At 47.3% G+C, this 24,410-nt stretch overlaps 1 protein-coding gene across 1 annotated transcript in view; it reads right to left on the bottom strand.

The window, feature by feature from the left end:
* Positions 1 to 24,410, bottom strand: part of CLIC5 (chloride intracellular channel 5) — a 101,824-nt gene that overhangs the window by 5,564 nt on the left and 71,850 nt on the right. The window contains exon 5 of the mRNA XM_078055275.1: positions 5,890 to 6,074. Within this exon, the coding sequence (XP_077911401.1) occupies positions 5,890 to 6,074 (185 nt within the window). The remainder of the gene's footprint in view (positions 1 to 5,889; positions 6,075 to 24,410) is intronic.

Here is a 24,410-nt window from a genome sequence, read left to right as displayed (position 1 = left end):
AAAAAAAAGATTGCTAAGTTTCAAGTGCCGTGCAAAAAAATTAATAAATAAAGAATTTTTTAAAGTGCAGTATAATGCAATTTGGAGAAATATGTGAGGTGACTAGAAGTACATATACCAATATGTTACTAATGGTTATGTCTGACTGATAGAATTATAAATTTTTCCCGTCATCCACTTTTTTTTTACATAAACACCCTTATTTATGGGGAGAACAAAAAGCATAAAAAGTAAGTTAGATGTTGGACTGTACATGCAGGTTCAATGTATGATGTGGGAGTGAACAAATCGTAATTTCTATTCTCTTCTAGTTTGCCACATGTGGGGGCTGCGGATGGGCGTTCTGGGGAGGTGCTGTTTGCGTTGAAACAGTAGCATAGTGGTTAAGAACATGGGCTCTGGATCCCCACTGACTGGATCTGCAATTTTACTCCACTACCTAATAGCTGTGTGACCTTGGACTAGTTACTTAGCCTCCCTGAACCCCAATTTATCTCTAAAATGAAGGTAAATAGGACTTACCTTGGAGTAACAGATTAGTTAATACACATAAAATGCTTAGGGGGTGGCTGGCTCATACTGAGTGCTCAAGAAACATTATCTCCTATTATAATTCACTGAGACCCATCTTCTGCCCATTTGCATGCAGAGAGGGTGACCTGTGTAGTTACATGGGGCCTCAAACTCAGAAGGGCTTGCTTTTGGTTCAATGCTCTGCTGTCACCATCTGGAAATTCTGAGTACTTTTTAACAGGGGCCACTTATTGTCACTGTACGCTGGGGTCTGCGCATTAGCTGGTCTTGCTTCTAGCCCTCTGGGGTCGGGGTGGGAATAGCAAAGAGTAGCCTTTCTCCTAAGCCACTGACTTCTGACTCTTTTCCTTGCTTTCTTTTTAGAGAGGTCTTCAGACTGCTGGCCCTGGGATCCTCCCACTCAGAGAACCCCTGAGTTCAGCTACTCTGGGCTTTCATTTTCATTTTGGTGCCAGTGATGTTCAGGGTTCCCTGGAAAGCTACGCTGAGTGAACGCAATGATGACCTATTACATGAAAAGCTCAGCCTCATGGGTTTGACCGCATTCCCAAGGAGCATGCATTTTCCTCCTCCGTCCTCCTGCATCAGTTTGGACATTGTGTTACAATAGTAAGCTCTATTCTATTCTGAATTGCAGTTACTGTTTTAGTATCCTCTCTCTCTTCCCTAGCTTGTGAGCAGTGTAAGCAGAAGGACAGGAACCCCAGCTTCATTCTTATACTGCCTGATAATAACACTAGGATTTTTTTTTATTTTTTTAAGATTTTATTTATTTGAGAGAGAGAGAGAGAAAGTACAAGCGGGGGTGGGTAGCAGAGGGAGGGAAGAGCAGGCTTCCTGCTGAGCAGGGAGCCCCAAAGACAATGGGGGGCTCAATTCCAGGACCCTGGGATCATGACCTGAGCCGAAGGCAGATGTTTAACCGACTGAGCCACCTAGGTGCCCCTCAGTAACACTGTTTATAAGCGTAGTGACACTAACAAGCGTTTATTTACTATGTGCTCTGCTCCAGGCTGTTTTAAGCACTGTGCAAGCCTCTTAAACCTCTAAGTAACTCTATAAGGAAGAGTGCATTATATTCCCATTTTACAGATGAGGGAAGTAAGGCAAAGAGAAGTTAAATAAGTAAGGATTCAATAAACAGCTGTATTGCATCTTTACTATCTTCAGGTATCCTAAATCAAAGTGCATCTAGAGTCAAATGGAAGAAACTCACTTAATTTTAGAGACTGCAGATCCTTAGCAATGAGCAGACTGAAGCCACAAGAGCGTAAATAGGTTACACCATGTGACACAGGAAATTAATTCAACCAGTATCTTTTGAGTAATCACTAATGTTTATTGTAGTCCTTGCTTTTTTTTTATTCGGGTATAGTTGACACACAGTGTCGCATTAGTTTCAGGTGCACAACACAGTGATTGGACAAGTCTATATGCTCTGCTGTGTGCACCAGCAGGGAAGCTCCCATCCGTCACCATAGGACGCTATTACAGTATCATTGACTCTATTCCTTCTGCTGGGCCCGGTATTCCCATGACAGTCCTTCCCTTCTCTCCACGTGGCCACCCAGCTGTCTGCAAACGAGACAGGTAGGGCTGTACTCAGAATCCCTTGTGTGCCAGTTATCCTGCTATTGCTGCTTATCTCCAAACCACCCTGGTGTTTGTTTCTTTGGGACGCTGGGGGCGCTAGGACGCATGGGTGGGGACTCTGCAAATCACATCTGTTCTGCCAGGGACTCCCTGTTAGGCTCTTCCAAGAGGGGGCGCTAGAGAGGGTCTGCAAGGCTGGAGAAGGGAGAGGGGCCGCCCCTTTCTGCGGCGGACATCCATATCCCCTGCCCGTCAGACTCTCCTTTGCTCCAGCAGCAGCAGCTGAGTCCAGTTTTCTTGTTTTGCCACCACTGGTGGAACTAGGTCTTCACCCTGGCTGAGAGAGGCCAGCACACAGCAGTGACCCCCTGCAGGGGTTGGGAGCCAGCCCCCTGGGCCATGCCCTGAACTCAGCCCCCAGCGGCAGCTCAGCATGCCCCACCTTGGAGGTCCAAGGTTGGGCTCTGCAGGGGCCCCTCATCTAAGTTGCCAAGTTTTAGATCCTTCTGACCTCTTCCGTTGGCCTCCCCTGCCCTAGGGGGTCGTGGCCGCCCTATTAAGGTAGAACCTCGTGGTACACTTTGCCTTCCTGGTACTTTAGTACTTACTGCTTCTTTCTATTAAATTCTGTTGGTTAAGAGAACTGGTTTGGGGTAGTCACCAAGGAAGCCACATCCCCACAATGCTCTGTCCAGCTTAGGTGCAACTAAGAAGCAAAGGGGATGGCATCTGAGTCCCCTGGCAGAGCACTCGCCACAAGCAAATGCTGGGGCCAACACCCATTGCCAGTTCTCCTTGACCTCCCCCTGTTCACTGCAGGGTGAGGGTCCCCTGGGTTTTCCCAGGAGCCTTTGAGAAGCAGCTGTCCTGGCTAAGGAGCAAGACCAGGCAGGAGGGACAGGTCACAAACTGACAGATGGAGTGGCCTCAAGTCTCTCCATGCTGGGATTTGTTTTCATTTCTAAAGGATGCGCTATGAGATTTAAGACAGCAGAAGGGCGGCTTATGGATATATACTTGAGCTTATGTCTCCTTTGCTGTTTGCTTCAGGGGCTGAAGCAGGTCACCGTGCTAGGCAGGGGTCCCAGGGGCTGCTCTAGAAGGCCCACCATGCCCCTCCCTGCCCGGATCTGCACGCTCGGAGCCTTGGCCACATCGCTGGTTCTTTCCTCACATGTTGGCTTGCCTTGAGGATGAGGACTAGAAGGGAGCCAGACAGCAAGAGTTTAAACCAGGCTCTCAGGGAGAATGAAGATGAACCTGAACGAGAGCCAGGTAAGAGAGGGAGAGAGCGCAAGAGAGCGCGGGCGAGGATGTGCACACGGAGCTCTGACGTTCACAGGAACTTCCATGCTCATGGTCTGAATTTGCTCTTTCATATGAAAACAGTTAGCTCCCACAGCCCAGATTAGGTTTTGGCATCAGGAGCCAAACTGGAGGCCTGACTTGGCTCCCCCTTCACTCTTTCTGCAGGACGGGGCTTTGCCAGGTCTCTGGGATCTGATAAGCTGGATCAGCAGAAATCCAAGGAGACAGAAGGCGAGGCCCAGCCTTTGTCCCCTCGAAGGCCGTCCTCCCTCTGATCCCCAGCTTCTCCAAGTGAACAGCTCACTGAACTCCATCCAAGGACACGGGCGGAGCATCATCCTTTAGGGCTGGGAGGAGCGGGAGGAGTCAGAAGATGAAGCACAGGGCCTTGGGGGATCCATTTGTTTACCTTATTCGACAGGAAATTCTTGAGCAGGTAGTCAATACATGTTTGAGTATGACAGAAGAAGGAAGGAGTAAAGGAAGAGAGAAGAAAGAGGCAAGAAGGAATATACTTCATAATCTCTTCATTTAGGCATGAGAAAAATGAATTCCAGAAAGATTCAGTGACTTTCCCCAGCTCATGCTGTTAGTAGGACTAGGATGTGGGTCTCGTGACTTTCTGAATGGGGGGTCTTTCCATTACATCACGCTGACACACTGGGACTGAACTAGAATCATACCATCCCTAATGGTGCCACTTGTTCCTCAGGAAAAGAGAATAAAAGATGTTTCCGTGGGTGTGGTGGGGCATGCGGTCATTAAGAACTTAAAAGACATGGAGCTTGGCTGGACTTACAAGTAACCATTGGCTTGGCCCCGAACCCAAAGCGTCTTCATATTAATAGATTGCATTTTCCTGGCCCATCAGGAATGGCACACGTGATTCCAGCCCAGTCCCCAGCTTGGACCAAGTCTGATGGGAACACTAGTGCTTGCACAGCTCAGATTTCAGTTCAAGCTGGTTGTGCTCTGACTGGAAGGAAGCCCACATCTCTAGCTCAGGACTTCAGCTGGAAAACGATAGGCAGCTATCCAGCTGATAAATGATTGAATCTGATTCTTCTTAGTGAAGGGCAGAAGGAAAATGGTATGATAAAGACACAAGCGAGGTGATCAAATGGTCAATCAATGAGTATTTATGAAAGGGCCACCATGTACCCACCATCGTGCTTGGAGAAGCCACTCTCCCGATAGAGCCTATTGTCTGACTGAGACATATGATATAAATGTGTATAAAAGTAGAGAACAGTCTAGCGGTATGGTCCCACTGTGTGTTTCGCTCGGCTGTTGAAGGCCGGGAAAGGATGTGAGAAGAAGCATTAGTTTAGAGAACAAACATCGGGGCACACAACTATCGTCTTCAAAGAAGGTGAAACAGAGCAGCCCTGATCCATGCTGCTCCAGAGAACAAAGGGGAGCGGGGAGGCTGTTTGTGCTCAACATAGGGTGTTTTTAGGGGTGTCTGTGTGGCTCAGTCGGTTAAGCGTCCGACTCTTGATTTCGGCTCAGGTCATGACCTCCAGGTTGTAAGATGTAAGATGGAGCCCCACATCAGGCTGTGTGCTGGGTGTGGAGCCTGCTTGAGATTCTCTCTCTCCCTCTGCCCACCCCCCTTTTTTAAAAAAAAAAAAAAAGGAAAGATGTTTTAATGATCAGAGTCATCCAAAATGATAGGGCTGACTCGTTAGGCAGGGAGCTCTTCATCATCAGAAGTGTGCGGCGACAGCTGCATGGAAGCCTGTCACAGACACGCGGAAAGTGGTCCAGTTGGGGGGGGGGCGGTGGGAGACAGTTTGGGATGACCTTGGAATTCCCTTCTTTCCAACTCTCGGATCCTAGAATTCTTATAGGACAGGATTACACTGCATTTGATCAGTGTAGGACAACCGTGGCAAGAAAATGCTGTCACTTCTTACAGCCTCCAGCCCTTGAGCTGATAGATGAGGAAGAGGATACACACCTGCCCTAGGGAGTTACTGGAGCGAAGGAGAAGGCTTGCATATGAAGCAACTTCATAGAGATGTGGGGGTGTGGCCAGTGAAAACCTGGGAGGCAGAGGCAAGGAAGAAGCTCTCTCTCTCTTTATATATATATGTATAAATGTATGCATATACATATATATGTATGTATAACCACACATATTATAACAATAGCAGCTGCTATGTATTGAGCCTTTATAATATGCCAGGCACTGTTGCTCCATATTTACTCTCCCAGCCAAGAAGTAAAAATAAGAATAAGAAGTAAGTAATATATGCCTGTTTTACTGAAGCTCAGAGAGTCTATACAGCCAGCAAGCAGTGGAGGCTGATTTTGGGTTCATATTCCTGTGACTTCAGAGCCCAGGCTCTGGACCAGCAGGTGGCCCTGTCCTTGACTCATCCATGCAGGTGACGCGGGCCTATGATGGAGTTGGATAAGGCAAGCGACCTGCAGGTAGAGCTGTCTTACCTTGACCACATGGAGTTTGGGCAACAGATTGCAGTCGGCCAGGGTCAACTCGTCCCCATCTAAGAATTTGCGCCGGGACCTCTTGTCTTCATCCCCGCAAGTGTTGGCATCGATCTCCTCTGGGAGAGGGTTGTTCAGGTAGTCATCCAGTTTCTTCAGTGCCCTGGTCAGGCCTCTCTCAAGGGCTGGCATGAAACAGCAGAAGAAGAATCTTCAGTCAACCTTCCTGCCACTGGAAACAACCAGGGGTCTTCAGAGTAAAGGAGCCTATCCTGAATTCTGTGCCCCTCCCATCACACCCTCAGCTCCCACACACTACAGAATACCTGCAAGCCATTAATACAACGCAGCAGGAGAGCGTTAAGTGGTCTGAAAAAGCAAACCTTAACCAAACAATAAACACTGGTTAATCCTTTAAAAAAAAAACATAAATATACAAATGCAACCATTAGGATATATATCAAAGTTTTTAAAGTGCTCATCTCCAGTAGATAACAGTAATAATAGTCAACTTCCATTTTCTGTTTTGCTTCTCTATATTTTTCCAATATTCCACAATTAACCCGCATAAGAATTTTGTAGAAAGAAAGGGCTATCCACTAAGTAAACAACTGCTTAGAAAGTCTAGGACAGAGATACGCGTCAGACTTTGTGGAAGCATTAACTAAGGAGGCACCAACTGAGCCAACCTGAGAAGGGGGGTGGGGGGGACAAGGCTTCCAGGAAGACACGACATAGGAAAGTAAGCCACCCTGCTTGGTGTTGCCCCTACAGGACCAATGGATACCAGAAGGGCAATACTTCAGTTTAATCTAGAGAAGGTTGTTCTAAAAATCAGAGATGTCCAGAATGGAAGGGCCGGCGCACTAGGCAGAGGGCTCCACCAGACGCAGCTGCATGGAAACCTGTCAAGGACACACCTCAGAGAATGAACATCCAAAGGACGACAATGCGGCAGAAGACTTTCAGTCTTGCCCCAGTAATTTCCTATCCAGTAATTCATTTAGACACAAGAGTAGAACAAAATATTCCAAAAGAGCAACAGCTAGAAGCCACTGTCACTCGGAACCAATCCATCCGAGAGTCTCACAGTCAATTCCAGGCACAGAACACTGGCCACCCGAGCTCCGAGGACAGGGGTGGAGGAGACGGCTGACTGGGCCCCCAGCCACTGCACCTATGTCATCACCCCATCCCCAAGGCTGTTTTTTCCCAGACTCCAGTGTAGAGTGTGATACTGAGGTAATAGGAATCAGTCCTGATGTTAATTCTGGCAGATAAAAGAGGGATGCTGCCCCTGGGGGAAGAGCCCAGAGGACCGGGACTCTTACTTACTTTTTCCCAAATGTGCCTTCTGTTAGCCACTCCTCCATAACCCAAGTTTGTCTTTTCATAGAAGGCCTTTGTTTGAGACAATGAAACACCACCAGCCCAAGATAAATCAATTGAACACTTACTGGAATGTTTGAAAACAGGCTGGAGGTTGGACGTAGTTTCTCAATACTTCCTTCTCCCTGGTGTGGCATCTGAACTTGTACTTCATCATCTGCTTTGTGTTTCCAGTTTGGGAGAATAGAGTGAGCAGGGCTGGGAAAAAATGCTTGTATTCCCCTTAGTAATTGTCTAGACTAGGATGGGATTGCAAGCCTATTCAAGGACAATAGCAGAGGGTGGGGACCGAACAATAGTCATTATGGGCCCCACCCCCACCCCCGCCGAAGCACTTGTGATCTATATTGGGTTTGTTTGCTTCCTTAAAGCCCTCCACCCCTTTCAGTTATGGCGATTATGACAAAATCTTGATTCTAATGGAGAAAGGAAAAATCAAATAGAGTGTCTGCTGAAATCGGCCCAACGGGTATCAATCCAAGCGACAGAGATGGATGAAAGGAAATGAAATGTTGCAGACTGTAATTCCAAAATGCCCGCTGGAGACCCGAGCAGGCCATTGCATGAGTCTGTGCCCAAGTCCCCCAGTGTGGGAACGATCATGGCATTTGGTAAAAGAGGCCTAGAAGAGCAACTGGAGCTCCTTGGGAGGACAATTCTGGATACATCTCAACTATGTCTCCATGAGCTCTTGAGGTGGAAGGATTAAGTGTGGCAGTGGGCATGGCTGTCACCTTATGCCATAGCTGCAACATCTATGTGACATCCCGAGGGGGCGTGTGCTGAGGATGTCCTCCGCTGGTCAATGTCATTGCTCGAGTCTGTGTATTTTTGATCAGGAATGTGAAAGGCGCAGTTGGTGGTAATCATGGTAGAGAGAAGAGGAGGCAAGGCAGCAGGGGAGGGGCTGCGTGGCCTGGAGCTAAGCCTGTGTTTAAATTTCAACCCTGCCCAGGGTGGATTTATTATGACGCTGCTCAAGTTTGAGCTTCGGTTCCCTTCATCCCATGGGCCCCTTCCAAAGCCTTGAACTTGATTTTTTTTTAAATTCCTTATTTGTATTTATTCTATTGGCTTCAGACCCCACAAATCTTGGGAACGTCTCTGATCCTGGAACTCACGACCAAGTGTGACCTTGGGCAAGCTCCTCGATGTCGCTGAGTTTCAGTTTTCTCATCTCAACTGTGAGATGAAGATCCCCAATCTTCCTAAGGCCTGACTCAGATTATGCAGGGAAAAGTGCCTCATACAATGCCTGCCCCGTGCTAGGACATCTCTATGATTTGCTCTTGCTAGTGCAGGACCAAATGTGACAGCTATCTGCTCTCTGTCCCTGACCCCATACTCTCCATTAGTTATATTCCTAAAAACTCCAAGGTGCGGCAGAGAAAGAGAGATTCTCAGAAGCTCCAGTTCCGAGGCCCAGGCCCCAGAGATGACAATCAACAGCCCAGAGCTTTGCGTCCCATCCTGATGTAATCATGTACAGCCACAGCCCTGTCCCGGACGCTCCGTCGGGATCCTTCTTGGTGATGCACTGTGTGAGAGACATGGCCGGGGGGAAGCAGACACGACACGTCTGTGCTGACACACAGCCATTCTTCTCGACTAACAGATACCAGCACCGATACAGCTTCTGCCAGTTCTTTTCCCTCCTACCTGCCAACTTATTCCTCTGACCCTGGCTCGATCTGGCATCCATAGAATTTAATTATCTCTTTTGGCCCACGGCACCCAGGTCAGAAAACCACTGGTGAACTTTCTGCTCAGATAAGAGTGAGGGGGATTATAAAAGAAACCAGAGTGACAAGGAGATGTTAATGCCGTCAGTGTTCCCATTTGAAACCCTCCTCTGAGTAGCAGGATAGGGTAACCCTCAGACCACAGCAAGCCTGAGGCCAGGGGACCCTGAGACCCGAGACCAATAGAGGCCCAGCACTTGACGGGTCCCCCATCCTTTAACTGCTGTCTGCCCCTCTCCACCCGCCCTTCCCGTAAAGATTTATTCGCTACCACCCGCAAATGCGCTGGGTAAAATATGTGACGAGGAAACAAGGGGAATAGTTCATAAATATTCTCAGCCATATGCAAACAATCTCAAATTTATTTTTCTCCTTTTTAAGGAGGAAAAAAAAATCCACCCATTCCATGATCACTTCCAGATTCATTGAGGTTGATATTACATAAGAACCAATATTGTTTTCTCGTCGTAGAGAAATAATGACTTGGAAACGGCAATTTGAGCTAAGAAAATAATATACTCTTACCAGGGCATGGAGGCTGAATGAGGACCCGGGAGCCAAGACTCTAGCTCAGCCTCCAACCAGCTCTTGCAAGCACGGCTCAACCCTGCTTTGCTGGCATGCTTTGTGCAACAGGGGTATCCGCAAGCACCACACAGACTCTTTGGGGCTCAGAACTCACGTAGAGCAGAACGGATGTCAAAGGTGCTCTTTGAAAGGACAGGAGCAGCTCTGTGGGTCCAGGGTCCTGTACCCTCAGCTCCTCACGTGTGTTTTCTCTCTGGCACGTGAAACTTGCAGAGAGGTAAGAACAGGGGGCCACCTCTGACCACCAGCTGCAGCCTGGACGGGCATCTGTTCAATTCTCCCATGGAGAAGACAATCATGGCTATTGGGAGCTGGCCCCGGGCCAAGGACCCTCCGTCCCGCTGTGCCTCTCACATGGCTCTGATCCAGCACCAGCAAGAATTACAGTAAGTGAATGTCTGAAATAGACTGGGGATGTTTACACAACCTATCATTTAAACACACAGTGAAGCTATTGAGATGGGAATTATTATTCATACCCATTTAAGAGATAAAGAAATTGAGTCTTAGACTTTCCCAAGGCACACACGCATGTGCAAGCCAACTGTTCCCGGGATGCACACTGAAATTGTACCTTGTTTGGTTTTTAACTGCTTTTGTCTTCCTTACGAGCACCAACCCCTGGGTAATGGGAGAATGACAACTTTATTTTAGTCTGTTCTGGATTACAACCTAGTCTGATGTAATAAACAGTCCCTCTAGAGAATTCTCAGTCTCTTTTGCATAAAAATGCTCAGTTTCTCAGAAAGTCTCCATCTCCTCTGCTCTTCTCGCTGGATAAATGGGGGGGGGGGGTTGCTGTGACCTTCTGGCCTTGGGGAGATAGGGGCCCTGGGATGAAGCGGGTGGAAGGCTTTGGGAAGCTTCCACAGGTCCTGTGTCTCTTCTCAGTTCCCTCTTCTCAGCGAAACCTCCACTTCCTTCCAGATGTTGAAACTAGGGTGGTGGTCAGAGGTAGGCTGTCCAGCTCCCTCCAAAGCCCTGGAAGGATACCTAAGCAAAATGCCACATGGCGCTTCCTGGATGCATCTCTGGTTCCCTGACCCTTCTATCTGTCTCTTCTCCTTCATCCCCAAATCCCCTGGGCCAGAAAGGGTATGCTTTCCTTTATATTTTCCTATGTCATATAATCCATCAACCACAGAACAGCAAGTCTCCCTGGCCCACTGCACGGACCTAAGGGCCATTTCTTCTCTATGAGCTGAGTCCTCTAGGCATGGCTCTTAATGTGCTAAAACTGAGAGATAAAGGAATTTAGAACATTTTAAGACAATAGCTTGGCTTGTAAGGCTACTGTCTTGTTGAAAATGCTATTTTGACTCAGCAGCTAAATATTGAATGCTCTTTTTTCTTTCTTAGAATCCCTTCTACAGAATTCTTATCTGTCATGGGGCCGATGGATGCTCAGGACAGGTTAGAATCATGTGTTCAAGAAAGACAAAGAGAAAAGTATTTTCAAATGTTAGCCCTATTCAAGTAAGGAACAAAATCAGGATTTAAAAACAGGATTGTTGGATTCCAAAACTTAAATTTCTTTTACTCTGCAAAGCCATCTCTGGGTGCCAAGGACTGACCATGGCTCTTTGGGAGTCCACTCAGCCTTCCGTCTTCCTTTCATGCTGTAGACCTTTCTCACAAGCCCTTATTTACCTAACAAGAGTGTGGCTATTAGGACACCACTCCTCATGCCTTACCTTCCAGCTAATTTGATAAAATATCTGTGTTCTTCTATTAATGGCTTGATTTTAGCTGGAATTCCTGGTGCTCTCAGTGACCATCATTGGGTCTAGAAGGAGTTATCTCTGAGGAGAAAGCCTACCAGGACCCTTCACACCATTTCTTAGCAACAAATACTAACTTTGCCCCTACTCAAGGCCAATGCTGTCACATTGTCCATGCGACAGCAGAACGTCTCGGTGAAAAGAGAGAAATTCATTTGAGTTTTTCCTATGATGAAAGAAATATCTAGATATTGAGAAATACCTGGAGGACTGGATGAAGTTTTTCCTTTTCATCTCTTTCGATATCATGTCAATATAACAACAACAACAACAACAAAAAGCATAGCTGTGGTTTGAGGGAGGCCACAAAGATTTCTCTGGCCATCACCGTATTCTTGGAGAGAAAATACAAAGATGGCCACACCTTGTTGGCATCTGATCGTTTTAAACATGAATGATAATGTGACAGGAACAACAACAACAAAAAAATCAAATAGTAAGAATGTAATATCATCTCTCCCTCACCTTTCTGGAGGAAGAAGCCTTTCCTCCAAAACAGAGAGGTCATATTGCTTTACACAGATGCCCAAGGGCCAAAGATCCAGGAGAGAGGAAGAGGCTATGCAGACAGAGAGTTATGGGGGTGGGAGAAGAGGGGGTGCAGGTCAGGTGGGCAGGAACATAAATATTGTCATAAAGAGGGCAATTTTAACAGAGACAAAGATGTTCTAAGGCAGGGGGTGGGGGTTGGGACATTTGGCTCTGTGCTGGGCAGTGTAATTCCCTCCCCTGTAAGAAACCTTCCGTAAAGATCAACATTCATCTTTCAAGTTTAGGGAATTGGAGTCATGTGGCTTTTCTCTGTTGCAGAAGTCCTTAAAGAGAGAAAATGTAGCCCAGCTATAGTTGAGTTACATAAGTATGAATGACCACATAAGGGCAAAATTATAAGCAGGTGGGAACTAGGGTTCATACCCTCTGACCCACAGTGACCCTTCTGGAACACACAGCAGGTAAGGGGTAGCTGATCCGCGTGGTCCTTTTGTCTCTCAAAGCATTATCTATGCCCAGTTCTTCAACCACAGAGGCAGAAATGGTAGCAGGGTTGTAGAAGATGGGAATGAAGCTTTGTTTCAGGTGTGGTGAGCCCTACTCTCCTGTGCCTGGGCCCTTTGGGTATGTTAACACATCATGGATATCAGCAGGGAAGGGGACAGAGAGATTCCGGGTTGGGTGTCACGTAGCCCTGCACTAGGCTTCTCCAAGAGGTCTCATGATCTTAGACACAGTCACAGAGCGGCACATCCACTCTGTTTTTGAAGAGATCTGAGTTCGAATCCTGCACTCGTTATGGTTGTTCACGGGTTGCTGTTAAAGCATCTTCTACAGACTCTGGTGCACAGAGGGACTTAACAAAAATGAGCTATGATGATTACAGCTGTCGAACTTCAGTTTATAAGAGGATGTGAGGGAAGGACAGACTGAGTGCCCCTCCAGGCAGAAGCCAGGTGTCTGAAGTGAGGCTTCTCTGAGCATCCAGGAGCCTCCCAGGTGCAAGGGGAAATCCTGGACAGCTCAGAGCATGGAGTGTACTCTTGCATTTCCAACATGTCCGCGATCCCAAGTTGCCTGGAATCATCATCTCTTTTGGGTTTGGCATTGCTCTCTCCAGGCTATGGGACTGTGTCAGACTTTCTTGGTCTGATAGTTTGGAGAATTCATGTCCACCTTAGGCATGAGACCAAGAACATTAGACTTGGCCTCACAGCCAGAGAGGAGGATGTTGTCAAATGGGCTCTAGCTGTGAAAGACCCAGGGGGTCCCATGTGGGAAGCAATCCCCAGGCCTCCGTTTCTAGGCACTGGTGAAAACAGGAAAGGTGGGAAGACAAACAGTGGTTTATGAGAAAGCAAAACGCAATGGCAATTTCAACAGATTCCCTCCCGTTCCCTCTTGCAGCATCAGCTGAGTTTGAGAGGAGTCTGTAGTTCCTGCTGCCATGGGTATTGTTTGTTTGTTCTAGAAAAGATTTCAGCCTTGAATGGGAGGGCGAATTAAATGACAAACTCCCAAGGTCCTTTCCAGTAAGAGGTCAGCAAATGATTCTTTAGTCCCAAGGCAGGATTCAGGTCTTACAACTATGGAGGACTGGAATATAGGACACTGTTGAAAACCCCCTAGCCCCCTTTGGTGGAGAGACTCACCAAGCGAATGGGTCTATGTTTCTTTGAGATATTTCTAAGTAGTCAGGGATTTTTCCTTGAAGAAGAGACAGATCCTCTGTATAGCTTCTTCCCCAAGCCGTAGAGGGGATCATTGTGAAGAATCAACACAAATCAACCCGATATTTGCCTCATGTTGAAAAGTATGACTCCCAATAACAAATAAACTATATATATACACGTATATACGTATATGTATATGCATTTGGCTATGTTTAACATACCAGCATGGTAAAGAATTTAGGACAACCTTGGCATGCCTTTCACAAAATATTTTTTTAAGTATGAAGGGAGGTATGCATAATACAGACACTTCCAGATTCTGATAATTTTCTAAATCTAAAAGCCACAGTGAATTCGAGAAGAAAGATGATCATGTATGTCTTCAAATTTAGGTTTCCTTTTGTAGACACACCCTGTACTCTGTAAGCTCCCCCAGTGATAACTTATCAACTGGAAGAGAGAGAGAGACAGAGAAAGACTGACTCTAACTGGGGCCAGCCAGTGGAAAGAGGAAGCGGCAGAAACCGGCCGGGGAGGGTGTGAGCTGGCTGGGGCAACCGCAGAGAATGTGTTCCCCGGTTAGGGAGCCCTGCCCAGACTTCAGCCACGGGGTGGTGGCGACCCCTCCTGGCCTGTCCTCACCCAACAAAAACTGCATTTTCCACGGCCAACGTGTAAAACATGTATGTGTGTTTTCTATTAGCCTTTCCAGAAACTCATAAATGGTTGTAAAAACCATTGTGCTAATAGAAAGAACGACATAAATGCTGACTGGAGCTATTAATGCTGGTTGTAGTTTATGTAGCCGACTGAATCAGGCTGAAAACTGAGATTTTTATGGTTACTTTGTAACAGGTTATTTTTAAGTATCAGGCCATAGATTAGGCTCAATCGTCATATTCAAACACTCGGAATGAACTAGTCAAGGGAGATCCTTTCTCGGTCCTCTGTCCGGCGTTTGGACCCAGAGACCTTCTTTCTCAACACTCCCTCCCTCCAAACACTCAGACTGAAGTGATTTAGCCACATTTTGTCCTGTTCATCCTCAAATGCCCACATCTTTTATATAAGAGCCATTAACAAATTTAGAACCCGGCCACCACAGCTCTAAATTTAAATAATTACCGGTTTCCATTATTCTGTGACTATCCTGTAAACTCTCCCCTGGCTGCCCGTTCTGTCCTTTGTTAACGCATCTCTGCCCAGCACCCATGGTGGGTGGGCCACTTTCGGTGCCCCTTGCCTCCCATGGATGCCGAGTCAGGACTCCCCGGGTGAAGCTGAGATTGTGTGGTATATTTGGGAAACACACATTGTGTAGTATATTTGGGAAATATACAAACTATATGTAGTATATTTGGGAAACACAATACTCCCGACCCACACACGGGCAGTTGTTCCATAGTTTATGGACTGATTGGATCACAGTTTCCTAAATGACCTGCCTACTCTTGTTTAAAAACTCAGCACCACATGCCTTTTAAATAATGGATTATTTAAATGTATCATGTACACAGGTCAGGTGCACAGACTATGGGACGAGCTGCCGGTGTGCAGATCCTGGCTCGGCCACCTACTAGCTTGGGCAGGCTGTTTAACCTCTTGTGCCTCAGTTTCCTCCTCTGGCGAAACAGAGATCATAACAATGCACACCTCATAGGGTTGCCATGAGTGACACCCATTGCAGGCTTCGAACTACGTCCACCATGCAGTGAGCAGTTCTTATGTGCAAGGTGGGATGCTGCTTGATGTAGAAAAAGCAGAGCATACAAAAGAGGTAGTAAGTTCTTAGAGTTGCAAGAAAAAAGTCTGCCTGATAAATATTGTGCTTGACTTGTCCTCTACCCTGAGGAAGTCACCCCAGATGAGTTATGCAGTGTTTTCTTGAGTATTCAGCTGGTCCTTTCACTCTGACTCTGCTGTCGTAACCACAGTCCCACCTGAGCGAGCCTTGTTCCTCATAGTCATGCAACAGGGCAACCTTAGAGGGTAAGTTTTGCAGGGGTAGGGGCGAGGGATACTTTTGCAGAATTCCCCAGACACGCCACAATTATATCCTCCACCTCCCTTGCTCAGAGCAGCCCTCTGGGTGCCCGCACTTGCCTCCACATGGATTACGGTCTCGGGGGAGAAGCTATCCGCTGGGTGTCTTAATTGCACAGCTTGCATCTTCTAAAGTTTGTGAGTCTGGCATCTTCTAAAGTTTGAAGTCAGGGGGTTGCAGATTAAGGGTACGATTTTATACTTCTATTTATTTTTTTTTTTTAAGATTTATTTATTTGAGAAAGATAGACAAAGAGAGAGCAAGTGGGGGGAGGGGCAGAGGGAGAGAATCTCAAGCAGACTCCCCCGTGAGCGCAAAGCCTTACATGGGGCTCCATCCCAGGACCCTGAGATCATAACCTCAACTGAAACCAAGAGTCGGATGCTCAACCAATTGAGTCACCCAGGCGCCCCTATACTTCTATTTCTTAAAATCTAGGTGGGGTAATGATTCAGAGTTGGTCAACCCCAAAGGAGAATTTGAAATACTATGTCTTTTTTTGGCATGGCTAGATCAGATATTTTCACTGTAGTTTTTTTTTTTTTTTTAATCACCTTAAGCTGAAAGTGAGTTATATGCAAATATTCACTCTCACCTTCTTTGTTACTAAAAGAACCCAGATTTCCTCAGAGTGGTAATGTGCCCAGTTAAAAATACTTATCTTCTCAAACTTTTACTAGAGAAGGCCAAATGCCCAAATTATGACCAATGAGATATAAGTGGAAATTCATGGATTGGCTTCTGGGAGAGAAAAGACAGATACAGCTGCCCTTGCCTGGAACTCAGACGCAATGTTTGGGAGTAGAGTATCTATCTTGTGACATGAGGATGAAAGTCACACATAAAAGACAGAGGATTCGTGCTCTAAGGATCTAGACCCATGAAAATAAAATCAATATTTGCTTTAGCATCTGTAATCAGGTTTCTATGATATGGAGCCCAACACAACCTTTGCCAATTCACATAGATATTATCAATATTTCTTTATTACATTATTATTCTAGCACCTTGCACAGTGCCTGGTACTGAATAAGTTTTTGTTGAAAGAATGAGCTATTCAGTGGGGTTTGGGGAAAGGTGAGGGACCCTAAAATGTAACTCTGTATGTCTCCATATGCTTACGCCACTGGCTTTATCTCATTAAAGGGTCTATAATGGTTCCCTTTCTTTGTGTAATGATAGCGTTTGGTCTCTCAGGGATGGATGAAGGGAATTCATTAGTTTGTCCTGGCATGCCCTCCTGGGGTTCATCAGAGCCAAACGAGTATAGGTCATCAGCAACCTGCACCTCTCTGCCAGGTGACACAGGTGAGACCAAGGCCAGGGTCAGATGCAGGCAAAGTGTTGAATAAAACCTGACTTTGAGGTCTCCCAAACAGAAGCAAAATGTGGGTGATTGTCATTGCAAACATCAATGGGCACATGATCATCAGAGTCAGCCCTCAATACAGAGGAATCACGTGGTTCAACCCCCTTCTCTAGAATATTCAGGAATGGAAGGGGTTCTGGACAGAGGCGCAGAGAAACATATTTCTTACTATGACCCAGATCATTAAATGAGTCTTCGACCAGGGGTTTCTAGAAAAATAGTCTGACCTCTGACTTCTGGCTGGAAGAACACAAGAATTTAGTCTTCTGTGTTTTCTCCTCTGACTCTTGGTGAAATTGCACCTTTAACACCAAGTACAATGTTCCTTGACTGCATTTTATAAAAATAAGGATGACAAGAAACATACCACTTAAGCAAACACCGCTACCACCACCACACTGACGGTCTTCATGAGGGAACAGCTCAGATTGTTCTTATTGATTGGTTTTAAATGCGGTACTTCCTCTTCCCACCCCCCACCCCCCAATGAGGCTCCATTTAATACAACAGAGGTTAAGAAAGCATTATAGTTCTCAGCTGAGAGACGGTTCCAGTCATAGAACATAATGAAGTGGAGACTGGGAAGTTTCAAAGGTGGTCAAGAGAATGGAGGGCGGGTGATGTGGGACAAGCTTTAAGGTGAGGTTGGAACAGGAAGCAGATGGAGGAAACGGCCCTAACACTGATGAGGCAGGACAGGCCCTTTTACCAACCACCTCTTTGGTAAATGAGCAGACAATTCTGGCTTGTCGCGAAGTGTTTGGGAAATGGTTCATTCATTCAGTTCACAAACGTTTCTTGCGTACCTGCTCTGGACCAGATGCGGAGCTGGGGTCTTGAGAGTGTCCTCGTGGAGACTGCCGCCCGGAACCCTACTTCCCAAAGCTCCCCCCTTTATCAGCAGCATCATCGAATCATCTGGTTGCCCTCAGGCCCCACCCCGGACCCACTCGCATGGATATCTGCATTTTAACAAAACCCTGGAAGATGTAAATGCGCATTCAAGTTAGAAAATGATCTGAATAACATGGCAAACCAGATGATGTGCTACTTGACACATTTAAGTCTTACACGGCTACTGGGGCTAATGGGGCTAATGGGGCTACTCAGGCTAAACTCATGAGTGGGCTTGAAGTGGCCTGGGGGCCCCTCCAGAAAGATAGCTCTAGCACAGATTTTTAAAGATGGTTAGGAGTTTTAAAGTCAAAGTTCTGTGTAGCAACCTTTTATTCCGCCAACAAATTACCCTAAATAGCCGATACCTTCAGAATACAGACTGGATTTAGTCCACGGTTCCAATGCCCCCGTTTCAGCATTCCTTAGTGTGTAGCAAAAGAGTTTAAAAGCTGAGAAATGCCTGGTTTGTCCTGTGACCATCCTTGGAACAACTGTTCCACACCCTAGCTTTTCCTGTGCGACGTGGAGAGAACGTGGTCCATCCTGCCTGGACGAGACAGTGACGAATTTGACAAGGAGAGTTTATAATTGAGGTGTCTGAAGTTTTCGATAGAAGGTTCAAGACACCACCTGGATTTCGTATCTTGTCAGTCCCCAAGATGGGGAAACCCATTCTACATGCGAATTTGCCCAGAGCCACTCTCCACTGAGAGTCAACAGAGAAGAGAGGATTTTCCCTCGGAGCTATGTGCTAATCACAGATGAGAGGTTCTAAGGGCAGACAAGGCGTCACCAACTACAATACTCCCGACCCACACACGGGCAATGAAGTGTAGACACACTCACGCACACACGACAGCACTTCTGTGGGCTAAACACCATCATGCTTAAGAGGGAAGCTGCGAGACCCATGCCCTGTCTCTTCACTAATACAACTTCGTGTGCAAGTGCATGTTTCAGATGAACTGATCATTGCCATTTACTTAAGGAGCTATTTAATGGCTTCTGCGAGTACCTAGAAATATCAGAACACACAAGAGCTGTGTGTGTGTGTGTATGTGTGCGCACGCGTGCGTGTGTGCGTGTGTGCGTGTGTGTGTGTGGAGAGAGAGAAACGTACTTAGCTCCCGTGTGTAGACTGCACAAAGACAAGAGGTGTCGGTTGCACAGGATGAGGTAACGGTAGCCAGAGGTGAAAGAGCATTTAACTAGTGTTCAAATTAGTCATTTAATGTTCCTTTATTCCCCAGGCCTTGATCTGAAGCCAGGCCAGGCCAGGCGGACTCGTTCTGGTCAGACGTCGGGAAATTCCACCACATGGAATGGTGTTGGTGGTCTCCGTTCTACTCCAGCCGGGGAGCCCACACAGCTAACACCGGCTCCTTCCACTAATGAATGCGCCCACCCACGCAGGACCTTCCCCTCATCCCCTCCCCCCTGCCCCCGCTCCCTCCCCGCCCCGCCCCCCCATCAAGGTGCCATGCCACCACCAACCGCCCTCCAAAGTTTCGGTTCAGAAGCAAAATTTGTTAAATTAGAACTTGCCAACATCCGCCTCAATAATGAACCAAATCAAAGGCCCTCTGGAGGAATCCCCTGGGCAACTCCGGGGAGGTGCCAGAAGGAAATGCTCAGCCCTTCCCCTGCCTCTTGCTCCCAGCCTCGAGGACCTGCCGTCTGGGAGGGGGCACACTGATGCAGGACGAGCCAAGCCTCGGGGGTAGGTCCCACCGAGCCCAGGTTATTTGTTTTTCCTTGTAAGAATGCTAATCAAAGCAAAACTTTAACCCAACAAACAAACAAACAAAATATCCTGAGTTGGCTATTTGCACGCAGGGGTGGCCAAGGAAGGCAGCCTGAAGGCTTCCTTTATGACCAGAGGCGTTTTTGAAACAAGACAGCAATGGCTGCTTTATGAGGAAGTGGCAAGACAGTCACCTCGTTATCCTCACCACTGTGGTGGGCCGGGGACCACCCGGGAGCCTCCACCATGATAACAGCCTGGGCTGAGGACTTTGTCCAGGGAACCAGTTGTCCTGAGTTGGGACACAGCGGTCTTTCTCCAAAACAGGTCGGTGTTTCTGACGGGACAGACCTGGAACCCCACTGCCACCTCGCTGGCTTCTGTGTCTCAGCGGAGTCATTATAACTCACATCCCTACCTTTTTCATATGGCTTTAGCTCTCCCCTCAGAACCTGAGGCTGAATGAGAGGCGGGGCGGTGCCCGTCCCCCTGGGAAGGCCACCGTGGCCTCCAGACTGGGCCCACCCCCAGGGCATGGGGCTGAGGGCTGGGAGGGAGGAAGAAGAGGAGGAAATAATCACCTCGTGATTGAAGTGGCTGGGAAATAATAAATATACACTCTCTTTTAAACATGCCTCGCCACATCCTGGGGAATCTGGAAAAACACTCCACCTCGCGCCTCCCCACCCTCACCCCCAACAGCAGTTGGCTTTCAGGACGCTTTGGGAGAAAGCACAGGACCTTTGATAGTAAGGGGCTTGTTGGTTCTGGGCTAACAGCCCTCCCAGGCCGCTTTGAATCCTTTCGAACACTTTCCTATTTTAGGTCAAGGAAGTTCATAAAAGTAAAGACTGGGGGTGGTTGGAAGGGGAGGAGGGAAGGCAGAGAGAAGCAACCAGGGCAGTTAGTTAGTTAGCAGGTGGCCAACGGCCACTCTGGAGGATCCATCGGGACTGCTGGACATGCCGCACCCTGGGAGTGGGGAACAGATAATGGAAGACGGCTTCGAGTCCCCAAGAGAGACCTGGCCTCTTCTTGAACCCCCAGCCAAAGCTTGGGTATAACCGTGTTCTCCTATGCAGAGGAGGCTTGAAAATCCACAGGCCTCTCCCTGTTAAACAGGATCAGCCCCTCTAGCGCTGATTCCTCCAGCTGCCAGAAGAGGGCAGCACATGCTGCTAGATTACAGTGAGAACTGGGCCACCCAGTCCCCAGGGCGGACATCAGGGAATGTGGGGGAGGATTTGTGAGATGAGCAGCAGCAAAGCAGCAAAACCTATCCCATATTGGTGCCTACGGTGAGCCAGGAACTGTCCTCAGGGCTTTACTGCATTCATTCATTTCATTAACATGACAAGGCTCCAAGAAAGATCACTGTTACAATCTCCCTGTTACAGAGGAGGAGGCTGAGAGGTATAGAAATTAAGAGAACTTGCTAGTGTAGTCTAAGAGATCAGCAAATTATTGTCCAAGGGCCAAATGCAGCCCACTGTGTCGTTTTGCACTGCCCTCAAGCTAAGAATGGTTTTTACATTTGGGGATGGTTGGAAAATTTCAGAAGAAGAAGACAATTCCATGACCCCTGGAAATGATGAGGAATTCAAATGTCAGGGATCCCTAAGTGAAGCTGTAGAGGAACACAGCCACGCTCCCTTGTTGGCACATTGTCTGTGGCTGCCACATCTTTCCAACAGCGAGCTGAGCCGCTGGGACAGCTTATGTAGTCTGCAAAGTCTGAAATATTTATCATCTGACCCTTCACAGAAAACATTTGTGGGGGGGTGCCTGGGTGGCTCAATGGATTAAGCATCTGCCTTAGGCTCAGGTCATGATCTCAGGGTCCTGGGATCGAGTCCCACATCAAGCCCTGCATGGAGCCCTCATTGGGCTCTTAGGCTGCTCATGGGGGAGTCTGCTTGTCCCTCTCCCTCTGCCCCTCCCCCACTCATGCTTACACTCTTTCTCAAATAAATTAATAAAATCTTAAAAAAAAGGAAGGAAGGAAGGAAGGAAGGAAGGAAGGAAGAAAGAAAGAAAGAAAGAAAGAAAGAAAGAAAGAAGAAAGAAAGAAAGAAAGAAAGAAAGAAAGAAAGAAAGAAAGAAAGAAAGAAAGAAAGAAAGAAAGAAAGAAAAAGAATGTTTGCCGATCCCTAACCTAAGAGGCAGGTGCTACTGTGTTTCCAGGCACCAGAGACAGGGGCACAGCTGGCCTTTCAGTGGATAAGGAGTCAGGACAGACAGCCTAAAGGGATATGGAAGTAATGCTGACCTCAATTCTCTTTCTTTCCAAAGGCGTCACTCAAGGTCAAGCGTCAGGAGGATCTGATGCACCACAGTAGAGCCTCTAGCAAGTTATAGAATGTTCCATTTGGGAAAGTTTATGGGAATCATCTACCTGTTATGTTTCATCTTTTCACACTTGACATGTCTGGAATCAGACTGTTTCTTACAACCAACATGTTATAGTTGAAATGAAAGGATTTTTGTTTATTTGAAAGCATATTTTGTTTCTTACTGGTAATTAAAATAAGGCGGTCTTACACTAGATGACACCTTAGACCAGGCAGTTCCTACCTCCATAGGTAGGAACCTCTTTCTGTGTCCTTTCTGTGTCCTTTCAGGGATGGGACACTCACATCTTTTGTTGGCAGCCCATTGTACAGATTTAACTAAACTTCTCAATACTGGGATGAAGCCTATGAGCCTCAATTTCCATATATCAAATGTGGATGGCCTTGTTTAATCACAGATTTTACTAGAAGGGAGTGAGGGGTATTGCCAGGAAGCAGGTCCTTGATCACCAGGACAGGGAGGTGCACACAGAGCAGGCTGCCAGAGGAGCCGGTCTGCTGGTGTGGTCAGCCAGGCAGGCAGGCTGGAATGAGCTTGTGTGGACTGAAACCACTGGGGATGAAGCAGGGAAAGAAAGATTGCCAGGGATACAGACAGATTCTTTTCCCATCAGCATCAGCCAGGAGCATGGCCCACTGCAGGGGGTACCTTTTAGAAGAGAGAAGACAGGGCAATGTGAAGATTCAGTCCTGAGAGGAGCAAGGAGCCAGGAAAGCAGGTGCATTGGCTTGGTCATGCTACCATACGTGAGGGCTCTGGGGAAAGATGAAGGGAAGAGAGAGAAGCAGGATGGGAGTAACTGATACTGTGATAATATGTGCAGTATCATCCTTCAATCACATTTCCATCACGTGGGAATGATCATGCCAATAACGAGATGAGCTCACCGAGGTTTCTAGAACGTTCCAAGAGTCCTCTTCCTGATATGTGGCTGTGATCGCCAATTTTCTCAGAATAAGCCCAGAGAGCCCAGTCCTTGCTTCCGGGTCCCAGGAAGTGAAGCCGCTGATGCGAGTCTCAGGAAGGAGGAAAGCCTGGCCCTTATTCGTAAACACAATCAGGACGGCTCAGAAACCTTCGTGGCTACCGAGCATGTGTTTCAGCAAAGGATCTGGGCCTGGGAGGTCGTAGGAGCCATGATATACTCTCCATCCCTCTGTGGTGGCAGCCGGGTTTGGATTTGGGTTGGGAAGAAGGGGGAACAGAGGGCTAAGCCCCAACCAGGTGCTTTTCATTTGGGGACATGTGTCCTGGATTTTCTGGGACAGTACCAATTTCTTATAACTGGATTATTTTCAATGAAAGCAATTTGTTAAACATCTGATCTTCAGTTCAGAAAATATGGCCAGGATACTTCTAACTAATGAAGGGCAAAAGCTAGAGAGACAACTCAGTGTCTGGTGTGGGACTTTACTCCAAACACATAGCACTGTGTCCAGCACACCATAGGTACCCAAGGAAGGCTTTTAGGACTTTATTTAGGAAGGTAGAAGTATTTTATTAGGACAAATACTTTAGGAAAGGTATGGTAGGCTAGCACAGTGTCTTCCATACATAGAAAGGGACACATCTTTGCAAACACAGCACACACAGGGGCCTGAGCCTCATGATAAAAACAGACATGCGTGGGCGGGCTGATGCGAGTCTTGGAAATGACAAAAAGCAACAGGAAAGTTGGTGACATAGGCCTGAAGCTGCAGGGGGCTCTCAGGGCCCTTAAGGTACATGGGGAGAAAAAAGAAGAACATGCATTTTAGGGGGAAAGAGGGCACAAGTCAAGACCAGCAGGGTGGGGGGAGGGGCAGGGTGAACCGTGGGCGCCTGCGGGGGAAAGAGGACAGAAGTCACAAGAGCATGAAGTCAGTGGCCCGGAGTCTACAGACAAAAGGAAGGGAAATCACACAAGGCAAAGGCCAAAGCAAATGAAAATCGCAGGTCCTCCATGCCAGGACTCGAGCCCCCAGATCAGTAATACTGGTTATTCTTCTGGCAGGATTTTTTTGTCTACGAGGAGAACCAAACTGTAGCTAACCAGGGGGTCCCTTTGGCTTCGTGTGCTAGAAGGTCTAGTGCCAAATTTGTGGTCTGCGTCTGTGTGTGGCATCGGGGCGCTGGGAGCGGCTTTTGCCATTTGAGCGCACCCCGAGTTCTGTTTTAGGGTTCCGCCTTGTTTTCCCTTCGCACCTCGTTCTCGTGTATGCTGCGTTGCCATACATTATGCGTCCCTGCGAGCAGTTATCGAGTCTTTCTGGCCCAAGCGGAGTGAGGATACATTTGAAAATAAAAAGGCCCATCAGACAGAAGAACACAGAGGCAAAAATACAGGAGAATGCTACACTTGAAGGAGGAAGAGAGAAGGGGCTTCCAAGGAAGCCTCGAAAGACCAAAATCATCCAAATTGGGGAAAAAAACCATTCAGCTCAGAAATATGGGGTACCAGCAGCCTGACA

The sequence above is a fragment of the Halichoerus grypus genome, chromosome 9, assembly GCF_964656455.1.
Source record: "Halichoerus grypus chromosome 9, mHalGry1.hap1.1, whole genome shotgun sequence".
NCBI lineage: Eukaryota > Metazoa > Chordata > Mammalia > Carnivora > Phocidae > Halichoerus > Halichoerus grypus.
The sequence above is the reverse complement of the archived record's forward strand: the minus strand, read 5'-3'. Positions and strand labels throughout refer to the sequence as shown.